The sequence below is a fragment of the Urtica dioica genome, chromosome 11, assembly GCF_054948205.1.
Source record: "Urtica dioica subsp. dioica isolate 48M chromosome 11, U.dioica_male_clone48M_v1_H2, whole genome shotgun sequence".
NCBI lineage: Eukaryota > Viridiplantae > Streptophyta > Magnoliopsida > Rosales > Urticaceae > Urtica > Urtica dioica.
The window spans coordinates 21026066-21046955 of NC_142766.1; the positions used below are offsets into that span (position 1 = coordinate 21026066).

Below are 20890 nucleotides of genomic sequence, written 5' to 3' on the forward strand. Positions count from 1 at the left end.
TTTTTTATTTTATTAAGAACGAAAACTGTATTATTAATGATATTGATGAAGATGGAAATTTACTTTTGATATTGTTCAAAGAAATAGTGCAAAATAATCAATAAAAGAGAACTAAACTCATGAGACATAAACAATAACATAAATGTCGAGATGTGTTGATGTCGATTTCGAGATCTTGACAATCACAAATATTATTTAAGATGTATTTATTTTATTTATTTAACAGGTCTCAAAATGATTTCGTATAAGAAACAAACACTATCTAATTTAAAGAAATATTAACACGAAATATATCAGAGAATAAATCTGGATTGAAATCAACTATTTAGAAGAAGGGAAAAGTGTCGAACTCAAATGGGCGAGCTCAACAAATAACTGAGAGAATTTGAATAAATATGAATCATAGAACGAAAGCGTGTGTGCGAAAAATGAATACGACGATTATTATTTATAGACGAAGAAACGATCGTCCCTAGGACACATGTTGATCAGCTCGTCTTCGCCACATTGTAGGTTGATCAAGTCTTAGATCCGGTCTTCTCGGTCTTCTCTGCGACTGGACTTTGACTTTTTCCTTGAGCCGGAGTGGATCATTTATTGGGCATTTGGTTGAATTGAAGCCCAATAAATAATAAAAAAAAAAATACACCCCCACAAGATGCATTTGAAAAATTTATTTCTCGTCCTCCAATTAAAAAAGAACTATTTAAATTGGCGGAGGAAGTCTCCGTAGGATTCCACCTCCTGTGAGGAATGGACAATTTTTTTTCCCTTGAGTTTAAGAATAAGTAACCTGATTAGGTCCAAGGAAATTTTTTTCTTACAATTTTTTTTTTCCATCAAATTCTCATAATTTATTTTAATTTTGTTATAAATGTGACGAAAATATATATTGATCTCTTACTAGTATGATAAATTTAATTTTTAAGTATTTTTGTTTTGAAACTTATCGTAAAAAATAGTTTTTTTTTTGTGCATTGCGAAAAATAATGTTTTTCAAATTGTAAATAATGATTTTTTTATGTTATTGAAAAAAATTGTTTATTGTTTTGTGTTCTATTTAATTTTGTTTACAGTTCGTATATAAGAAAATAATCTCAATTAACTACTTATTACCATTTGAAGAAGGGCTATTTTGCTAACTAACCAAATCAACCTATTGATATTAAGAGAATAACCAAAGTTTCATTTAATTAAAGGAATAGCCAAACTAATCTAAACTACCTAAATTACCCTTTATTCACACAACTCTCTCTCTCTCTGTTCACACAACTCTCTCTCTCTGCCGGTTTCGTTCTTCGTTTTCTTCGACCGATCCAAAATCTCGCCCTCTTCTAGCTCACCTTCTTTACCAGACCGACGTTCCCTCCGCTTCTCGGATCTGCTCCGGCGACTCCGATCTCGATCTTCGTCGTCGGAGAACCTATCGTAATTTCTCCTTTTCCTCGACGACCTTCGGCGATCATCTTCGTGATAATCATCATCATCATCAGAGCTTCTACGCTTGTGTCGATGCCGCGAGTCCCGATCTTCCTCATCATCGGCGGAGGGTTTGGCTCCTCCACTGCCTTGCTTTCAAGATCGAACCTGAGGTCTCAGAAGTCGACGGCGAAGCAAAGCCCTAAACCTAACCCTAAACTCGGGTTCGCTGGAGGTGGAGAAGAAGAAACAATTCGTGATAAGTTAGTTGAATTAACCTACTGGAGTGAGTTAGGTTAATTAAATTAACTTATTGGTTGAAAAAATTAGATTACGTTCTGAATTTTTTTGTGAGTAAATTTAGGCTCAGATTGACTCGAAATCGGCGGGGGAAGAGGAATCGGCGGCGGAGAGGAAATCGGCGGCGATGGAGGGGATTGAGGATAGGCACTTTGTAAATTCGCGAATCGGTTAATTTAATTAACCTACTGGAGTGAGTTAGGTTAATTAATTAACTGATTCGTGAATGATTTGAAATTCACAAAAAAATTACAAAAATCATAACTTAAGTCAATTGATATTCAAAGCATTCAATTAATTAACCTAATTCCGAATTCAATCATTTAGTAAATTAACTTTACTAAAAAAAAAATCAGAACCTAAACTAATATTCAACCAATAAGTTAATTAATTAACCTAACTCACTCCAGTAGGTCAATTAAATTAACCTATTCGCGAATTTACCAAGGGCGTTATGGTCTGAGCCGAAAATATGGACTATTTGCTTAATAAAATGAAACTTGAGCTATTCCCCCAATAAAAATGACAAACTTGTCTAGTTACAACAAATTTCACTTCGAAGAAATACTATTTTATAAAGAACGTAAAAATATTATACTTTGTAGTTTTCCTTTTTTTTTTTACAAAGTAAGATAATAAACGCAAGTCTTGCAAAATTGATTATTTATATATTTATTTATTGAGACCAGAATATGGGCCCCGGGATAAGGTATGCACGTGGATATGAGTTGGAAAACTGGAAAGGCCATTATAACTGAAAGGCCGTACTCAGTTGGGCTCCAAAAACTTGTGTGATCTTTCGATGTCTTTCACTAATTTTTTGAAATTTGGGACTTATTAGTCTGTAATACCTAATTCATACATAAATGATAAATCCAACCAAAAAGACTAAAATTCAAAGTTGACTATTGTGCTAAATAGTTAAATGATTTCAGTTGTGTGGCATATAATTTATTGACGTACAATTAGTAAAACACCGAAATGAATTATATTTTGGCATTGACATTTGATGAGCTGTGACAACTAAAGGCACAGATTTTGCCATGGAAATGGGAACAAAACCTGAAAATCATAATTATTGAAGTCCCAAATACATATCATATCACGAACAATCATTGAGTTTTTTTTTTTTTTTTTGGGAACTACTTCATATACATATACAGTAAAGAGATAACATTGGCTCTTCTATTTTGACCATAAACTACGAGCTTTCGTTGACTACCATAACTACGCAAGCTTTCAGTACTCGACTCTCGCTCTCTTATTACATATCCGAGATAGAGATAAATATTGTTTTGAATTAATTATTATAAATTGAGTATTTGTGTTCACCATGCTTCTTTAAATTATACAATATGTCGTTTTGTAATAAGAAAGATGTCAATATACAATAGAACGAATTTTCTAGTTATATTTCACTTATTAAGAGATGCATATCAAATTTTAGTTATATTTACGTGTAGTTTTGGCCATCTCTATTTCACAAAACTATTTTATGGGGTATAATATAGCTCAAGGTTTGAGATACCGTTTAATGTTATCGTGTCAAAACTCATATTTTATGAGTATACCTCTTACCGCTAGAGTTTATAATAGTATGTTTTTCATCAAAAAACCCGGTATATTTTTCATAATAAATGAATATAAAATAAGTTTTGATAACTTTTTTTTTATTTAAATTTATTTTATTCATATTTGTATTTAAAATTGCGATAAACACGGATTTTCTCGCAATAAACCTCGGTTTTTATAAAGTTTTTAATTTGGTCGGGCCGGTTTTTTGCATCAAGGAATTGTCTATCGATATTGGTGCGGTAAACTCCGATTTTACGAGTATTTGACAATTTATACATTTCGCTACCGAAATCTATAGATAAGCTATATATAGCACTACCAGTTAAACTTTCATATAGCTTGCGAAATTATAAAACATGACACATACTGACATACATATAGATGCTACAGGTATGAGTGTATAAGCAGTATAATTTATACATTTCGCTACCGAAATCTATAGATAAGCTATAGTGACATGCCTTTAAAAAAAAAAAAAATTATAGTGACATGACTACGTGTTTTTTTTCATCAAACATGAGTCGTGACATGCAAGTAATGCATGCAACTATTTAAGGTGAATGAAAGTTAACCGACTTCGACTTCTGTTACTTAAAAACATTAAATGCAAATTGTAATTTTTTATTTATTTTTTACCATGTAGTTGTTATTATATTAACGGGACTCATTAACATTTTTTCGGCAATTTATATATATGAACGGAGGATAAAAAAAAAGGTAGAGAATCGTAAATAGAGGCGAGTTCAAGTCGCAACAAACATATAAAAATCATCATAAAAAAGTTCAATCAGTAATTTGATATGAATTAATGGGTAATCACGTATTAAGGCATGTTTGTTTACAGGTTATTTAACTAAATTAAGATAATTAAGAGAGTAAGTTCAAAGAGATCTATCGCAATTCACAAGTTCACAACAGGTCAACATATATACATAAATTGTATCGATAAACATGGGCTAATTTTGTATCACGAAGAATATTCAAAAGTGAATATTGTGTTCTGGTAATAAAAAAAAAAAAAAAAAACCTCCCAATTTATGAACAATAAAATGTTTAGCATACAAATTCAACCATGCACTACTTATTAAGGTGCCTCCTGCGGACATCCCACGTTCAATCCAACAAAATGTATAAGATATATCATGGTGAAGCTTAAATGTTATTTTTCGTAATGTGTGTTTAAATATCAAGTATAACTAATAAAACAATTTATAAGACGGGGTTGAAAATATTATAAATAATACATGCAGTATGTAATTTTATTTTTATAAAAAAACCATGCAGCATATGTAGATTTATAGTGCTTATCTCTTTGGACAACCAACCAATTAATGCTATCATTTTTTTTATTTATCAAATTAATGATATCATTAAGAAAGAATTGTATCTTTTTTTAAATGGAATAAAGAATTGTGTTGAGCACGTCGTCTATTGCTGTTGTTGTTGGTGATGTTTTTTTTTTTTTTTTTTTTTTAAATAATTTATTTATTTACATAGAGAGCACGTCCTTTGTAAGGGTCGTCTATTATCTGAAAAAAATATATTTTAATTCCAACTGCCAAAAGTATAAGAATTACCCGCCATTATTACAGCTTTACCGTTAACGGCAAGTATATTTATGTGTACTTCCTCGTAAACCGGTAAAGTACTTCGTAAATAAATAGCAAAAGATCTGCTGTATCAAGGCCTAACCCACTCTCACAATATAGCTAATAAAAACTTGCCACGTGTTACTCAGCAGACTTTATATAGATAAATCAGAAAAGTGTCAGCGTTCTATAGGATCTCAATCTCATGCCTAGTCGTAGTCTTGTAAACAATTTCAATTTATTTATTTATATTTGGCAGATTTTCTTTCGGTCAAAGTTTTGGAACTACTGCGACCAAACCAAACTTACCAAAGAGACAAAATATCTGCAAGTTTCCTTTTTTTACCCTTCCGTTTTTTGCGCTCCTCTCTGCAAAAAACCAAACTTTACAGTGGAGTCTCTAGATCTAAGACCAAACGAAAGAGAATCTAGAAATATAAATATGAAAAAAATAGAACATATTTTATAATTTGTCTAATCAAAGTGAAGTGACCCATTAATTTTTTTTAAGCTGTACAATGACTTTCACTCACCTCTTAATCTGGGTCTCTGGATTGTTCAATCATTGAAATTTGAAAGTAAAGAAACCCACTAAGTGGCTTTCACTATCTTTCTTCTTCTTCTTCTTCTTCTTCAAATTTTCATCAAGTCTCGTTTATGCATATTGACTTTTGATGAGTAGCGGAATCAGCCAGAGAGAGTCTCGCTTTTTTCTTGTGATATCTATTTTGACACGATCCAAGCTTACATATTTATTGAAGTATTTTAGAGCCAATTATTGTTGCTTATTTTGGTGGTCAGTTTCAGTAATAAATACTTGAGAAACCCATTTATTAATTGTCGCCTTTATTGCTCTGAGGTCAGAAACCGTTTTTCAATACTGTCTCTGTCTCTGCTGTGTTAATCTGGTTTTATTTTCAAGTCTGTGATCTTCATATATATCAATATATATATGTACTTCTTTATATGATTCTCTTTTTGGGTATCAGTACTTCATACGCAAAGTAGTTATCTTTCTTCCTTGAAAAGAGGTCATCTTCTTTTGCTCTCTATCTGTATGAGAGAATGTTCATTTCCACAGACAATGAACAGATCTCACTGCCTTCTTCACTTGATTCAAGCGAGTCCTTGAGATCATCTCCCATGGAACCAGAACCAGATTCCACTCATGATTGCTCTCCCATTCCAACGGAATCAAATCTGGAAGGTACAACTAGCTTCTGCTTTATAAGATTCACTCACAGATCACTCACATTTCCATGACTTCATTAACTTATGATATGTGTTTGTTGTTCTCGTAGAGCAAATTGCAGAGTTGAGGCTTAAGCACCGCGTGTGGAGCGAGAAACGCAGAGAGGCGCTGAACAAGATTTTGGATATCAAAGGTGAGTTTCAAGCTCGGTGATATGATTGATTTTCGACCGTGTAAAAGGGTAATTATGATTCAATTTTATTCGATTTTTTAGGCAGTATCCGAGTGTTTTGTCGCGTTAGGCCGTTCCTCAATTCCGATAGAAGAAGAATCCGCGAGCCTATTTCCACCGGATCGGAGAAGGTCGTGGTTAAGTCTGTCGGAACTAGGAAAGAGTTCGAATTCGACAAGGCTTTTCCTCAACAAGTGAGCCAAGGTGAGCTTTTCAATTCCATACATTTTCTTCTTCTTCTTAATATACATTTGAATTTGATGCTTCAATTGCGCTTAAATTCCATATACTTCAGGAGAGGTTTTTGCCGAAGTGGAACCGATTCTGAGATCCGCATTCGATGGCCACAATGTTTGCATTTTGGCTTACGGTCAAACTGGCACGGGAAAGACATTCACAATGGTTGGTAAAAAGTTAAAAAAAAAAAAAAATTCATTGGAGTCGAAAAAATAAATACTGAAGCTGAATTGAGTTAAAAAAATAAAATAAAACAGGATGGCGCAAACGAGCAGCCGGGGATTATTCCTCGAGCGTTGAAGGAACTATTTGTTCAAGCCTCTTTTGAAGAAGGTGAATCGCTAACGTTTTCGATGAGCATGTTGGAGGTTTACATGGGAAATCTTCGAGATCTGCTCGCCCCGAGGCCGACCTCTCGAGCATACGAACCGGTAACCAGATGGTAATTATTATAATCATTTTTTTAAAAACCTCGATAAGTAACTCGTGATTTTATAAGCCGTGCTGATTAAGTCCCATCAATTTTTTTTTCTTTTTGGATGTTCAATCAGCAATTTGAACATCCAAACGGATCCAAAGGGAAACGTGGAAATCGAAGGCCTCACGGAAGTGGAAATCTCGGACTGTGCTAAAGCCAAGTGGTGGTACAGTCGGGGAAGAAGAGCCCGATCAACTTCGTGGACCAATGTCAATGAGGCGTCAAGCAGATCTCACTGGTGGGTTGTTCGAGATCTACCGAGTTGATTCGGGAAAAGAAAAGAAAGTTCTTTTTTTTTTGCTTGCTTGATGGTTACGTTATGTGTTTAGCTTTATATATCTAGCTTGACAAGGATAACTGTTTCCCGCCGAGGGAATGGTTCGGAGGAAAAGCAAAGCAAGGGCAACAGTAATATAGTGAGCAAAGTGTGGATGGTCGATCTCGGAGGAAGCGAAAGGCTGTTGAAAACCGGGGCAAGTGGGTTGACACTTGACGAGGGACGGGCCATAAATCTCTCTCTTTCGGCTTTGGGTGATGTCATCGCTGCTCTCAGAAGAAAGCGCGGACATGTTCCCTATAGGTGACTTGCTTCCCAAGTTTCTGATTCGTCAGGCTTTGATTCTGATTCTCATATATATTCTCTGTCAAAGTTAGCCAACAAAAAATTAAAGTGTTTTTTGTTTTTTGTTGCAGGAATAGTAAGCTAACACAGATACTCAAAGACTCATTAGGTACTGATTTTTTTTTTCTTTCTCTTGTGTTTGATTTTCATGGCAAAAAAAATGGCTAATTTTTTATAATGGTGATTTTGTAATATAGGCGTCGGTTCGAAGGTATTGATGCTTGTCCATGTCAGCCCGTGCGAAGAAGATGTCGGTGAATCGATCTGTACTCTGTGCTTTGCTAAGAGAGCTAGGGCAGTTGAGTCCAACAGAGATCAAACAGAGGTATTTTTCAATAAAATGGACTTCCAAAACTTCCACAAATACCAATTTTTATATTAAAACTGTAAACAGTCTTTATCTTCTATGAAACTGTAAATATTAAGGAAAATAACCGTCTACAACTGTATTTTTACGGGATCGAAACATTATGGTCCGTATTTGTGGAACAAGTTTTGCAATTTGGTATGCCGGGAAAAAAATTCTTCTTTTCATATATCACTGTCAACTATGTTTAGGACCTGAAAAGACAGAAGGAGAAAAGAGTCCACCAACTCGAACAACACATGAGAGAAGCCGAAGAAGAATGCGAGAAGATAAGGAATCAGATTATAAAAACCGAGCTATTATTGGCCGAGAAAAGAAGACCGTGCGGGCACGAGGAAAACGAGCCCGCGACTCCGATCGAATGCTCGAATAAGGAGGCCATGGAAGCGAGGCCGCCGGAGAGAGAGACGAGAAGGGCGGTCGGTCCTCGGGCGATGCCTCGGTTCATGAAGTCAACCGCGGCGAGCCGAGAGAGAGAGAGCGCGTGGGAGAAGGAGATTTCGGCGAGAGCGAGGAACGCGGCGCTGCAAGTCCGGTCGGTGGCGAGGAGCTCGGTCCAGCTGGCGGCGTCTCAGTCGATCAGCTTCTCGGACCGGCGGTTCAAAGCGGCTCTGCTCGGCTCGAACAGGAGATCCCGGGCCGGAGCGGAGACTTTCTTCCCGGAGAGCCCAAAGCCGGTTGTTGCTTCGGCGAGAAGTAAAGTGGGCGTTGTTGCCGTTGCCGCTTCGTCTGACGAACATAACTTGAGACCCAAGTTATCTCGGCACAGAAGAAGAATGTCTGATTTTATCTGAGGTATGATCTTGGAAAGTCTTGCGAGGATTGGTGTGGGTGCTTTCAAATGTGTGCTGTTTTCTTTTTGGTTTGAAAAGTTTTTAGGAGTGTTGTCAAAGGTATAGATAAAACAGTTTGCTTTGTGGAGTTTTTTTTTATACGTATACATACTGACATGTATATGTATATGTATATGGTATATGGCCATGTGTTCTTTATGAATTCTTTGCTGGATTGTCAAGTGGTTGTAAGTGAGTGAGTTTGGTGGCCAACCAAACTCTGTCATGCATGTGTCTTCAATTCCTTTGTTGAAAGCTCGTGGACCAGCTTTTGTATCTCTTTTACGCTATGGTGTGCAAGTTAATATTTATACGAGTCACCAATTTCATACATTTTTACAAGTTTCCTTTTTTAATGCCAATAGAATTGTGAATCCGTGGCATCGTGGGAGACCCAGGTTCGAGTTACCGCGAAAAAAAGCCTTACTATATATATACATTGTGCTTTTGATGCAACAGTACCATTGTTGGAAATAGCATCAATGAAAAAGAAAATGCGATTCCTCAACTGAAGGGATTTTAACACAAAAGTAACAAAGTAGCCGATTAGGTCGATAGTCAAATAGCACATCTTCCGACTCAAATTTTATTTTATTAAAAAAAAAGTCTATCTGTCTGCAATAAATTAAATTAATTATTTAGTTAATTTAATTTATTATGAGTAGATGAACTATTTTTTTTAATTAAATGAAATTTGGTTATAATTTTAAAAAGAGTCGGTGGAATGATTAGCTGTAATAAATTGATGATTAACAAACTGATGTCAATTTACTAAAATCAACTAACTTTTAAAATTTGATAATTTTATTATTAAATGAATTGTACAAAAAAAATGTAAAATTATCTTCATAATTTCGTGAACATAATTTTTATAGTTTTTCAATTTCGTGAAGGACTTTCAAACTTGGAGATAGATCGATTATGAAATAAGAAAACATTTACGAAAGTGTATTTTTATAAAAAAAATATCATGATTTTAGTAATAGAGCAGTTTAAAATCTCTAATCGGGAGATTAAAAAATAATTGTGCCAATTTCATTTGACCCGAACCGAATCAGGGACCCTTACCATCCGGACGGGGAAGGACATTCTTACCGACACACGTCTCACACAAATTAGTTTTTATTTTTTTATTTTCTCAAAACACATTTTTAATCAATAAAACCCAAACCAAACCAAATCCAAATCCAAATCCAATCAATCCCACCGCCAACGACGTCGTTTTCGAGAACCGAATCTAAGCCCAAAAACAATCTCTGCTGCACAGATTTTCACTAGACGCACTGCTTCTCTACTCCATTTTCACCACCTCCGAGAAAAGGAAAAAAAAAAAATCGTCCGTACAGATTCTGTCTTCTTCGCCGATGGCGATTCCGTCGTCGTCTCCGGCGCCGGCGAAGAGCGTAGTGATCACAGTGCCGGTGCTAATACTTTCGGTCACCGTCGCCGCCACGTTCTTTTTCTTCATGCTATCGTCTCCCACCTCCTGCCACTGCCCTCCGTCTCCGGCAGCCTCATTCTCCGACGATTCGTCTCCGGCGGAGAGGACTTCCGTCACGGCGGAGGACGTCGAGTGGGTCCGAGATCAGATCCGGCTCAACGGCCTTCATATGCAGGACAATGTGCTCAGGAAAGGGATTAACCCTAGAACCAGGGATCAGCAACTCCAAGATCTCCTTCAGTACGATAATCCTAACCTAAATCTCGCTTTCTTCTTCATTTTCCTTCTTCACATTTAACTTCTCTTCTCGTTTTGTCGTGAAGATTCAAAGGAATATCGCACTACGAAGGATCCGAAGCCGAGAACCACACGTCGCTTCCGTGTCCAGGGGAGCTTCTGGTGGAGCAGCACCACAGTAACTACGGTGAGCCCTGGGCCGGTGGACGCGACGTGTTCGAGTTCCTGGCTGACTCAACTCGGGTTAAACCAGGGTCCCGAGTTCTGGAGATCGGTTGCGGTACTCTTCGGGTCGGGTTACACTTCATAAGGTACCTTAGAAAGCAGAATTTCGAAATGTAGCCTCAAATGAAGATGAATTGCTTGATATCATTCGATTCTATGGTTACGAATCAATGCTAAAACCATTTAGGTACCTCAACTCCGGGCACTTCCACTGCCTTGAGAGAGACGAGCTCTCTCTAATGGCGGCGTTCAGGTACGAGCTTCCATCGCAGGGCTTGCTCCACAAGCGGCCTCTGATTGTCAGAGGCCAGGACATGGATTTCGCCAAGTTCGGGTCGAGGGTCGTTTACGATCTGATCTACGCGAGCGCGGTGTTTCTCCACATGCCCGATAGCCTCGTCTGGGTCGGGCTCGAGAGGCTGGCCGATAGGCTTAGGCCCGTCGAGGGTCGGATCTTCGTGTCTCACAACATCAAGTTTTGCTCGAGATTGGGAGGCGAAGAGTGCACGAAGAGGCTCTCTGGTCTGGGGCTCGAGTACGTTGGGAAACGGACCCACGATAGCCTTCTCTTCAATCATTACGAGATCTGGTTCGAATTTAGGCGGTCCAAGGCTTAGGGATTGGATTCGATGATATGAGTAAGTAAGTGAGTGATTCGCGTGTTCCATCATTCTTTTTTAGTGTTAATAGAGAAGAATCAGCCTCGGTGATATTATTCTTGCGAAAAGCTGAGCCCTTTTTTGCTGTTTGTATTTTATGTTATATTAATTAAGCTTTATGGTTGTTCAACTAATATTTTTAGTTGTATGTATAATGATTCTATACGTTAACTTGTGAGTTGTGTGTATGGAAGTTCAATGTATATGTTGTAGTCTTTGAATTTCCTCCTTGTTGAGGAAGGGAATGCCGGCCAAACGTTTGATGAGGAGAAAAGGGAGATAGAAGAAAATACAATTTTTCGTTTTGTTTTTATATATGGGAATCAAATTTTTTAATCATATATCAAATACTAAACTTCATTCGAGCCTCTAAACATTGATCTATTAATATAATCATGAAAAAAAAAACTCGAAAAAGATATGTCCTTGAAATTTACCAAAAAACAACAAAATGATATAAAATTTTAAATTTAACTTACGAAAACGACAAAAGGTCATTGAAAAAACAAGTAATTTCGATGGAGAACAACAGACGAAGTTGGGAATTATTATAACGTCGTTTTTTCATTGTGAAAACGATAATCCAACTAGAAAACGACAATAGAGATCCAAATCAAAAAGTTGGGCCCGCTAGTTCAAGGTCTTAAGTCCAAAACAAGGTCAAAGATCAATGCCCAAAAGTGGTCACAAATACGAGCCCATTATCAAATCAATGTCATTTTTCAGCTTGAAATTATATAGAAACATGAAGTACTAATATTAGAAAAATATGAGAGAGATATAGAAGTATTTCATTAGAAAAAGGGTAGTAATGCATTTATTCTCTACATTTAAGCCGCGGGTTGTCATTTTTATTGGCTTTCGAACAAAAGACTTTCTAAATGACAATTCTGTTTTGTGTTATAAAAACGACAATTCAGTTTTGCCTTACAAAACGACAATTCAATTGTCTTACAAAACGACAATTCAGTTTTGTTTAGAAAAACGACAATTCTGTTTTGTTTTCTAAAAAACGACAATTCTTTTTTGTCTTTTAAAAACGACAATTCTTTTTGTCTTCTAAAAACGACAATTCTTTTTTGTCTTCTAAAAACGACAATTCTTTTTGTCTTCTAAAAACGACAATTCTGTTTTGTCGTATAAACACGAATACTCTGTTTTGTCTTTTAAAACGACATGCTAACATTTTTTTTAAACGCCAACGACCGTGAGAGTCAAAGCTCTAAACCCAGACGCTAGAACCCTAATTCAGGCGCCAGAAAAAAAAAAACACCACCGCATTCGAATCACCTTTCAAATCTCGAGAAATGCATTCACGAATCTTTGGCCAGAACATCATCAATCTCTGCAAGCGAAAGCTCAGACGCTCTGATCTCCCACCGCGATTGTCGCATCGTTCCTTTCCAGGCTTGGGGATTGGATTCGATGATATGAGTAAGTAAGTGAGTAATTCGCGTGTTCCATGATTCTTTTTTAGTGTTAATAGAGAAGAATCAGCCTCGGTGATATTATTCCTGCGAAAAGCTGAGCCCTTTTTTGCTGTTTGTATTTTTATGTTATATTAGGCTCTATGGTTGTTCAACTAATATTTTTTGTTGTATGTATGATTCTATACGTTAACTTGTGAGTTGTTTTTATGGAAGTTCAATGTATATGTTGTAGTATTTGAATTTCCTCCTTGTTGAGGAAGGGAATGCCGGGCAAACATTTGATGAGGAGAAAAGGGAGATAGAAGAAAATACAGTGTCTATGCTCAAATCAAAGAAATACAAAAATAAATAAATATTTTAATGCACAAAAATTTTTAATACAATTTTTCGTTTTGTTTTTATATATGGGAATCAAATTTTTATTGATATATCAAATACTGAACTGCATTCGAGCCTCTAAACATTGATCTATTCTACTAAAAAAAAAATGATCTATTAATATAATCATGGAAAAAAAAAAAACTCGAAAACGACATGTCCTTGAAATTTCGGCCAAAAATATATAAAAAAAAACAACAAAATGAAATAAATTTTTTAATTTAACTATAGAAAAGGACAAAAGGTCATTGAAAAAAAAGTAATTTCAATGGAAAACAACAGACGAAGTTGGGAATTATTTTAACGTCGTTTTTTCATTGTGAAAACGATAACCCAACTAGAAAACGACAATAAAGATCTAAAAGGAACATTTTGGGCCCGCAAGCTCACGGTCTTCAGCCCAGAACAAGGTCCAAGATCTAGGCCCAAAGTGGTGACAAATACGAGCCCATTATCAAATTAGAACCCCTTGTCAAATCAATGTCATTTTTTAGCGTTAAATTATATAGAAATATGAAGCACTAATATGAGAAAAATATGAAAGAGAAATAGAAGTATTTCATTAGATAAAGGGCAGTAATGCAATTATTTTCTACATTTAAGCCGTGGGTTGACATTTTTATTTGTTTTCGAACAGAAGACTCTCTAAACGACAATTCTATTTTGTGTTTTAAAAACGACAATTCAGTTTTGTCATACAAAAACGACAACTGTTTTTTGTTATAAAAACGACAATTCTGTTTTGTCGTACAAAAACGACAATTAAGTTTTGTTTAAAAACGACAATTCTGTTTTGTCTTCTAAAAACGACAATTCTTTTTGTCTTAAAAACGACAATTCTATTTTGTCGTATAAACACGAATATTCTGTTTTTACTTATAAAAACGACATGCTAACATTTTTTTAAAACACAAACGACATGTCAACAGAAAAACACGACCGTGAGAGTCAAAGCTCTAAACCCCAGACGCTAGAACCCTAATTCAGGCGCCAGAAAAAAAAAACTCACCACCGAATTCGAATCACCTTTCAAATCCCAAAAAATGCATTCACGAATCTATGGCAACAACATCATTAATCTCTGCAAGCGAAGCTCAGACGCTCTGATCTCCCATCGCGACTGTCGCATCGTTCCGTTCCAGTACCGCTCGATCTCCTCCACGTCGCAGCTTCAGAGCTCATGGATTTCAAAGATCAAAAGCGTCTTCACAGGGAAGACCGCAGAAGAATCTCAAACCGCCCTCAATGATTTCACGCTTAACCGTACGTGTTCTTTAATCACCGCCGTGTAACTTTAGCGCCGAAGTTTTCGATTTCAAATTTACTAACGACGATGGTATCGCTTGAATTTGATGAACAGGATTCGCCGATGAGCTTAGCAAAGCGAGAAAAGTCGGATCTTTCAAGCAGTACATGGTCGGAAGAAGCAGTGACGCGACTTTTTCGGACTCGTTCGAAAGACAAGAAGCTATAATCAGATACCTTGGAGGCATCGATGCCACCGGAGAGGTAGTCAATTTGATTGTTATTTATTTGGTTATTCTGAAATTGATTGTAAATGTATTTTGGTTGACATTTTGCGTAGAATTTGCAAACTAGTCATAAGCAAGAAGCGGCGAAGAAGTGTAATTGCACGATCGTGGAGGTCGAGAATTCTCTGGCGAAGTTCACTTGGGCCAAAGAGGCTCAGAGGAAGATAGAGAACTTGCAGAAAGAAGGGAAACCGTTGCCCAAGAGTTTCGCCGAGGTCTTGGACTGAAATTCGTGCGTTGAAGAAGTCGATTTTCGCTTTGTTTTGGTTTCAAGTTCTTGACTAGATTCTGAGTGTTTTGCAGGTGCAAAAGATTATGGGCTCTACGCCGATGGATTATGCGAAGTCTAATTTGGTACAGAGTGGACAGATTAGTAGAAACGCAGCTTGCCCGTGTGGTTCGAACAAGAGATACAAACGGTATATATTTTATATTCTTCGACATTTTGATTGAATACATTTGAAGGATATTCGGGGGTGTTTGATTGAATTGAATTGAATTATGACTGAAGGTGCTGTGGGAAGTGAGTGATTGAAGAATGAAGTTTCAGCTGTGGACAAAATGAGGTATTCATTTGATCAGAGACGGGAAAAACGGATAGATACTGGATTGCCTGAACTCTGAAGATCGGATTTTTTTAAGGTCTCGGATGTCCAAGCCTTTTTGTTCTACTTTTGATTTGCATGTTGGTTCGATTTTCTCAAAGGATATAAAGTTGGTCAGAAGATTGTTCGACCCTAACTGGTTTTTTGTGTTTGTACATTCATATTTTTAATAAAATTGGCATTTCAAAGTCGCATTAGTTTTCCAACTTTCAGCTTTATTTCCCTGTCTGGTTATTGTGCTTCAAAAGTAATCGGTGTTTTGTCCGTAACTGGTGTTAATGACACGATAGTGTTTGAGAACTTGATATAAGGTCGATGGCTTATGTTTAATTCTTCAGTGAGTGTTAAATTTGTTGCCCAAATACGTGGTAACAAAAGAAAAGAGTGAAACTTGTCTAATTAATTATTAGATTAAGACTAATTCAGGGTGGCTAGGATAACCTTGCTCGGACGACACAGAATCATAGCACGACAAGATGCGAGACGATGAATAGAGAAGTGATACCGAACTATAGCCATAACAGTATACTAATATTAAGGTGCGGACACGAACAATTATTCAAAGCTCTCTATAATCGATTTGATCGTGTCATTGTAGATAAGAGATAAGAAGACTTATTGAAAATTGTTTCATTTTTGTTTGTTGGATTCAATGGAGAGGTCGGGGTGTTCGAAAGGGTATACATATGCTTTAAACTATGCAAATATGGATTCAACAAGGATTTTAGACCGTTGTTGGGGTTTGATAGATGCTTCCTGAAAAGCTACTGCAAAAGTATGTTACTGGCTGCTATAAGAATTGATCCAAATAATTTCAGTTTCGAGTAGCCTTTGCAGCGGTCGAGAAGGAAAATATCGAGACCTGGACGTGGTTTATGATGCTGTTGCATGAGGATCTTTAAGTTGAAAATATTTTTTGATCGAACGCGAAAGTGTTTTAGATTAAGTTTGTGGATTAGAATATTCCTTTTGACCACAAACTAAAGACGAAGATATAATTTAATTTAGCATTATGTTAAGAAAAAAAATGTATGAACTTTACAACTTGAATTATTATTTTTAATTGTAAAGTATCTAATTTTCAAAATATAATACAAAATAACTAATTTAACTGGTGTGATAATTAATTCGAAAATCACCGACAATTCTATTATTTTTTTTTATTAAAACGATATTCCTTCATCTTTTTCTTCATTTGTTTAGTTATTCTAAGTATATGAACATGTTAAATTCATTATTTTTTGTTGGTCAATCAAGTTTGTTCATTGATAATTATTTTAAGAGTTACACGTGACTCTCTCTATCAATAGGTATAATATACCCCACAAATGCATTTCGTTCCTTATTTCATAGAAAATACTTAATCTCCATCAATAGGGCATATTACCGTACACATACATTTTGTCAATTAACAAATTTTTGTTTTGTTACGAAAATCGTTCATTACTAATAAAAGTAGTTGAATAAGCTTAGTGAGTAACAATAAAGCATAACGCTGCATCACACAGAATATTTTATACTTTTACTACAACTATTTTTTCTTATGAATTATCTTTCAGCTGTGAGAGTTATATAGTTATAGTATATACTATATACTTACACTTTTCCCAACTAAAAAGAGAGGCTATGATAAGTCCCACATGGGAAGTCGAAGGAGAGGAATCGAGTTGGTGAGAGAGTATATATAATGAAAGGGTGCTTCGGTGAAAAGTACTTACCTGGGCGGGGTCAATGGGCGATCAAGAAGACCCATGGCTTAGGCCAATGGCTTCCATTGCACATTAAGGAAGTGCGTTGGGCTATGATCTCCCCATTGAGGGAGAGTCAACGTCGTTATTTGTGGCAGCGAGGGCCTGCGTTCGCGCGGCCCTCACCCAATCCCAAGTTTCAATTTTTTTTTTTGTCTTTTCTAAATATAATGGAAACGGGTGGCTTTTTCTAAGTAATTAGGTCACCTAAAACGTTTGATTTGTGATCTAGCCTATATTTGGAGATTTTTAAGGAAATAGCCAAACGTATTAGGTGGCAAAATACGTTTTACTTTTTTGTCCTTTAGTTTTTTAAAATCACATTTTTTTTCATTTTTTTTGTGCATGTTAAATTCCTATTTTGTAGAAGGTAGTTACCAAATAGTTCTATCTCTCTTCCACGTTCTCTCTCTCTCTCTTTATCTCTCCCCAAAATCAGATCTGGTTTTTTAAAACACGTTCTCTCTCTTTCATCTTCCACGTTCTCTCTATCTCTCTCTCTCTATCTCTCTCTCTCTCTCTCTCTCTCTCTCTCTCTCTCCAACCCGAGCGTGGCTGCGCCCGGCGAGATCGGCACCGGGGGAGATTCACCGGCCATGGGCGACGCCACCTGGGCCGATCCCGGCGTCGGGGAGGACCCCACCCGACCGGGTGGCGCTGTTTGGTTGCTTGCTGGTCGCGCCGGCGAAGCATGCGGCCTGGTCGTGACCGCGCCGGCCTGGTCCTCGAGCTTGACCCACCTGAACTTCCTTCCGCTCCTTATGCAACCGCTCTTCGTGATCGCCGAGCTTCCCTGCCTGAGGATCGACCGCTGGACCCGGATCACATGTGCATCCCCGCCTTAAGCTTGTCAAGGTTGCAGAACGAGAGAGCGTCGAAGGCCACGCCGAACTGCTTCGACGCGCACGAGCCGTCGGATTTCGCAAAGGACTCGAGGAGCGCTGTGACTCCGTAGACCACGTCCGCGGCGGAGACCCTCGAGCTGTACCCGTGGAGCCTCATGAAGCTTCTGTAGTAGATTATTTACAATTATTTCCATTTATTTCGAAATCAGATCTGAGTTTTTTTTTAACCCAGATCTCAGACCTGGTTTTAAAAAAAATAGTACAGACTGTGTTGTTTACAGATGATTTATTTACAGTTATTTCCATTCAAATTACTTAAATGTGGAGAATAAGATAGTTTCCAGTAATTTACGTTTATTATCTGTATTGACAGGTTCTAGATTAGCGCGCCACATATAACAATTTTGAAATTGTCTGTTATTTTATATTATTATTGCCTATTATTTAATATAATTATATTCATTATTTCCATTTGATTAAGTAAAATGGCAAATTAGTCTATTAATTATTGACACCTAAGCACGTTGGCTATTTCCCTAAAAGTTATGAAACATATGTTAAAAACAAAATCTATAGTTTCAAAGTGGCTATTTTGCTACAATGCCCTTATTTTTATTTAAAACTTATTCCGAGAATATCAAATTTTCAAAAAAGGTAGTTGTGAAATTTCGGTACATATTTTACAAGTTGAACCCAATGCTGACACTGACTATAGATAATGTGTGACGAAGTTTTGGTCGGTGCAACGCAAGTATTTTCAGAAGATGTGAATTCAAAAAATACCACTACTACCACTTGATCACTTCAAATTATTATTTAGCCGAGTACTCGGTACTCGCAAAAACCAACTTGATAGCGCCCACTGAATTTGACTGGGCCACAGTTCAACTTATCATCATCGTCACCGATATATAAAACCCGAGCTCATAAAAAAAAAACTAATCATCACAGTTTCACTACATAATGAATGGAATCATTAGGTCATGCCCGGAGATAACTCTGAGGCCGTTCAAGCTGTCCGACGTGGACGACTTTCTGGAGTGGACCCAAGACGAGGCCGTGACCAAGTTCTGCCGCTGGGACTCCTTTTCGGATCGCCACGCGGCTCTCGAGTTCCTGAGTGATGTCATCGAGCGTCATCCGTGGTACCGGGCCATCTGCGCCGACGGAGCTCCGGTGGGGTCCATCTACGTCATGCCCGGCCCCGCCGCCGGGAAGGACGAGAGGAGAGGCGAGATCGGGTACGCTCTGAAGTCCACGTGGTGGGGCCGGGGGGTCGCCACGTGGGCGGTGGAGATCGCTATGTCGAGGGTGTTCGAGGAGCTGACGTGGCTCGAGAGGGTCGAGGGCTTGGTTTTCTTGGAGAACAAGGCGTCTCAGAGGGTTTTGGAGAAGGCGGGTTTCGTCAGAGAGGGTGTTCTGAGAAGCTATTTCTTTGTTAAGGGCAAGAGTAGGGATATTGTCGTTTACAGCGTTGTCAAAGGTGACAAACGACGATGAAAATTTACCTCTTTTTTATCTGTTAAAAGTGTTTGTGTTTGTCAATTGTTTTTACGGATCAAAGAGGGATATTTTGGTCACTACAAGTTACAGCATGAAATTCCTTTTAATATAAATTAATTTTAGTGAAATTTGTTGTAACTAGTCAAGTTTGTCATTCTTATTAGGGTAATAGTCCAAGTTTCATTTTATTAAGCAAATATCTCATATATTCGGCTCAGACCATAATGACATCACTTCCTTCGCGAATAGGTTAATTTAATTAACGTACTGGAGTGAGTTAGGTTAATTAATTAACTTATTGATTGAATATTAGCTTAGGTTCTGATTTTTTTGTGAGTAAAGTTAATTTACTAAATGATTGAATTAGGAATTAAGTTAATTAATTGAATGCTTTGAATATCAATTGACTTAAGTTCTTATTTTTGTAAATTTTTTGTGAATTTCATATCCTTCACGAATCAGTTAATTAATTAACCTAACTCACTCTAGTACGTTAATTAAATTAACCTATAGCGAATTTACAATGAATCAACAAAATCGGAGATTTTTCTTTCTCTTCTTCTTTTTCTGCGGCGAGAATCGTCGAGACCTCCGTCGAACCGGTTCGACTCGAGACGGAGAGTCAGCAGTCTCGGGAGACGAGCGAGCTCGGTCGCCGGAATCTCGCCGATGAAACGGTTATGCGAGAAATCCAGTCTTTGGACTCGCCGGAGCTTCGAGATCCCGGAGCAAGAGGGCGTGGCGGCGGCGGATGTGGCGACGGTGAAAGGAAATGAGTTAAGGTTAAGAGAGGTTGTGGATGATAGAGGTAGTTTAGGTAGTCTATTAAAGTTAGACTATCTACTTAATAAAATGAAACATGTGTTAATCCTTTAATATTGTTGAGCCAATTTGACTATTCTTCAAAATAGCCCTTAATTTTTTTTAGTAAAATATTTTTGGCATAAGAGAAAAGATAAGAGTATATTCCACAAAAGTTCCGAATTCCAATAATTGATATTCAGCAATTATTGATGGCTAGATGGTTCTAAAGGCTAAAGTTCAAAGTTTCTCTCAATCCTTGAGAAAATTGATGTCACACGACAACGTAAAGCGATGTCTGTTTCAGCCTAGTTACGGAAATAAGTCACTAGCTCATGACTCATGACAAAGCTCGTTTCATTAATGAACTTTCCTCATGCATTGATTTATTAGGAACACGCCAAGAACGTGGCTTGAAAAATGCTATATGATCTTTGATTAACAAACATCATGAAATTCTACACGATTTATCCTTTGGATTTTCGCCTTTTCCTTAGATGTATAAATACCGTCTTTCAATTCTTTCTAATCATATGTCAAAGCCTGACGTATTTTCCAAAGGAAAATGATCAATTAACTTGAAGAACATGATGTAGTTTGTTGGAACGTACACGCATTTTAAGACCACCATTGAAAAATGCA

At 37.0% G+C, this 20890-nt stretch overlaps 3 protein-coding genes and 1 non-coding gene across 4 annotated transcripts; all 4 read left to right on the forward strand.

Annotated features, from left to right (window-relative positions):
- The first annotated feature begins 5406 nt into the window (after positions 1-5406).
- On the forward strand, positions 5407-9177 carry LOC149382274 (P-loop containing nucleoside triphosphate hydrolases superfamily protein). The gene is made up of 10 exons (XM_089600734.1): positions 5407-6090; positions 6185-6268; positions 6350-6511; positions 6603-6709; positions 6802-6986; positions 7096-7260; positions 7366-7602; positions 7716-7753; positions 7842-7969; positions 8203-9177. The coding sequence occupies exons 1-10, from the start codon at positions 5949-5951 to the stop codon at positions 8803-8805; spliced, it is 1851 nt and encodes a 616-aa protein (XP_089456860.1). The 5' UTR covers positions 5407-5948; the 3' UTR covers positions 8806-9177.
- An 862-nt stretch (positions 9178-10039) lies between these two features.
- Positions 10040-11719, forward strand: LOC149382275 (S-adenosyl-L-methionine-dependent methyltransferases superfamily protein). The gene is made up of 3 exons (XM_089602178.1): positions 10040-10525; positions 10609-10833; positions 10935-11719. The coding sequence occupies exons 1-3, from the start codon at positions 10209-10211 to the stop codon at positions 11362-11364; spliced, it is 972 nt and encodes a 323-aa protein (XP_089458304.1). The 5' UTR covers positions 10040-10208; the 3' UTR covers positions 11365-11719.
- A 2429-nt stretch (positions 11720-14148) lies between these two features.
- On the forward strand, positions 14149-15571 carry LOC149382276 (SEC-C motif protein). The gene is made up of 5 exons (XM_089601055.1): positions 14149-14477; positions 14575-14723; positions 14800-14961; positions 15050-15165; positions 15258-15571. Exons 1-5 carry the CDS (start codon positions 14258-14260, stop codon positions 15271-15273), a joined length of 663 nt encoding a protein of 220 aa, XP_089457181.1. The 5' UTR covers positions 14149-14257; the 3' UTR covers positions 15274-15571.
- Positions 15572-17061: 1490 nt separating this feature from the next.
- LOC149382277 (U1 spliceosomal RNA) lies at positions 17062-17224 on the forward strand. Its single transcript, XR_016293977.1, has one exon. It is a non-coding gene; the product is annotated as a U1 spliceosomal RNA (small nuclear RNA).
- Positions 17225-20890: the final 3666 nt, after the last annotated feature.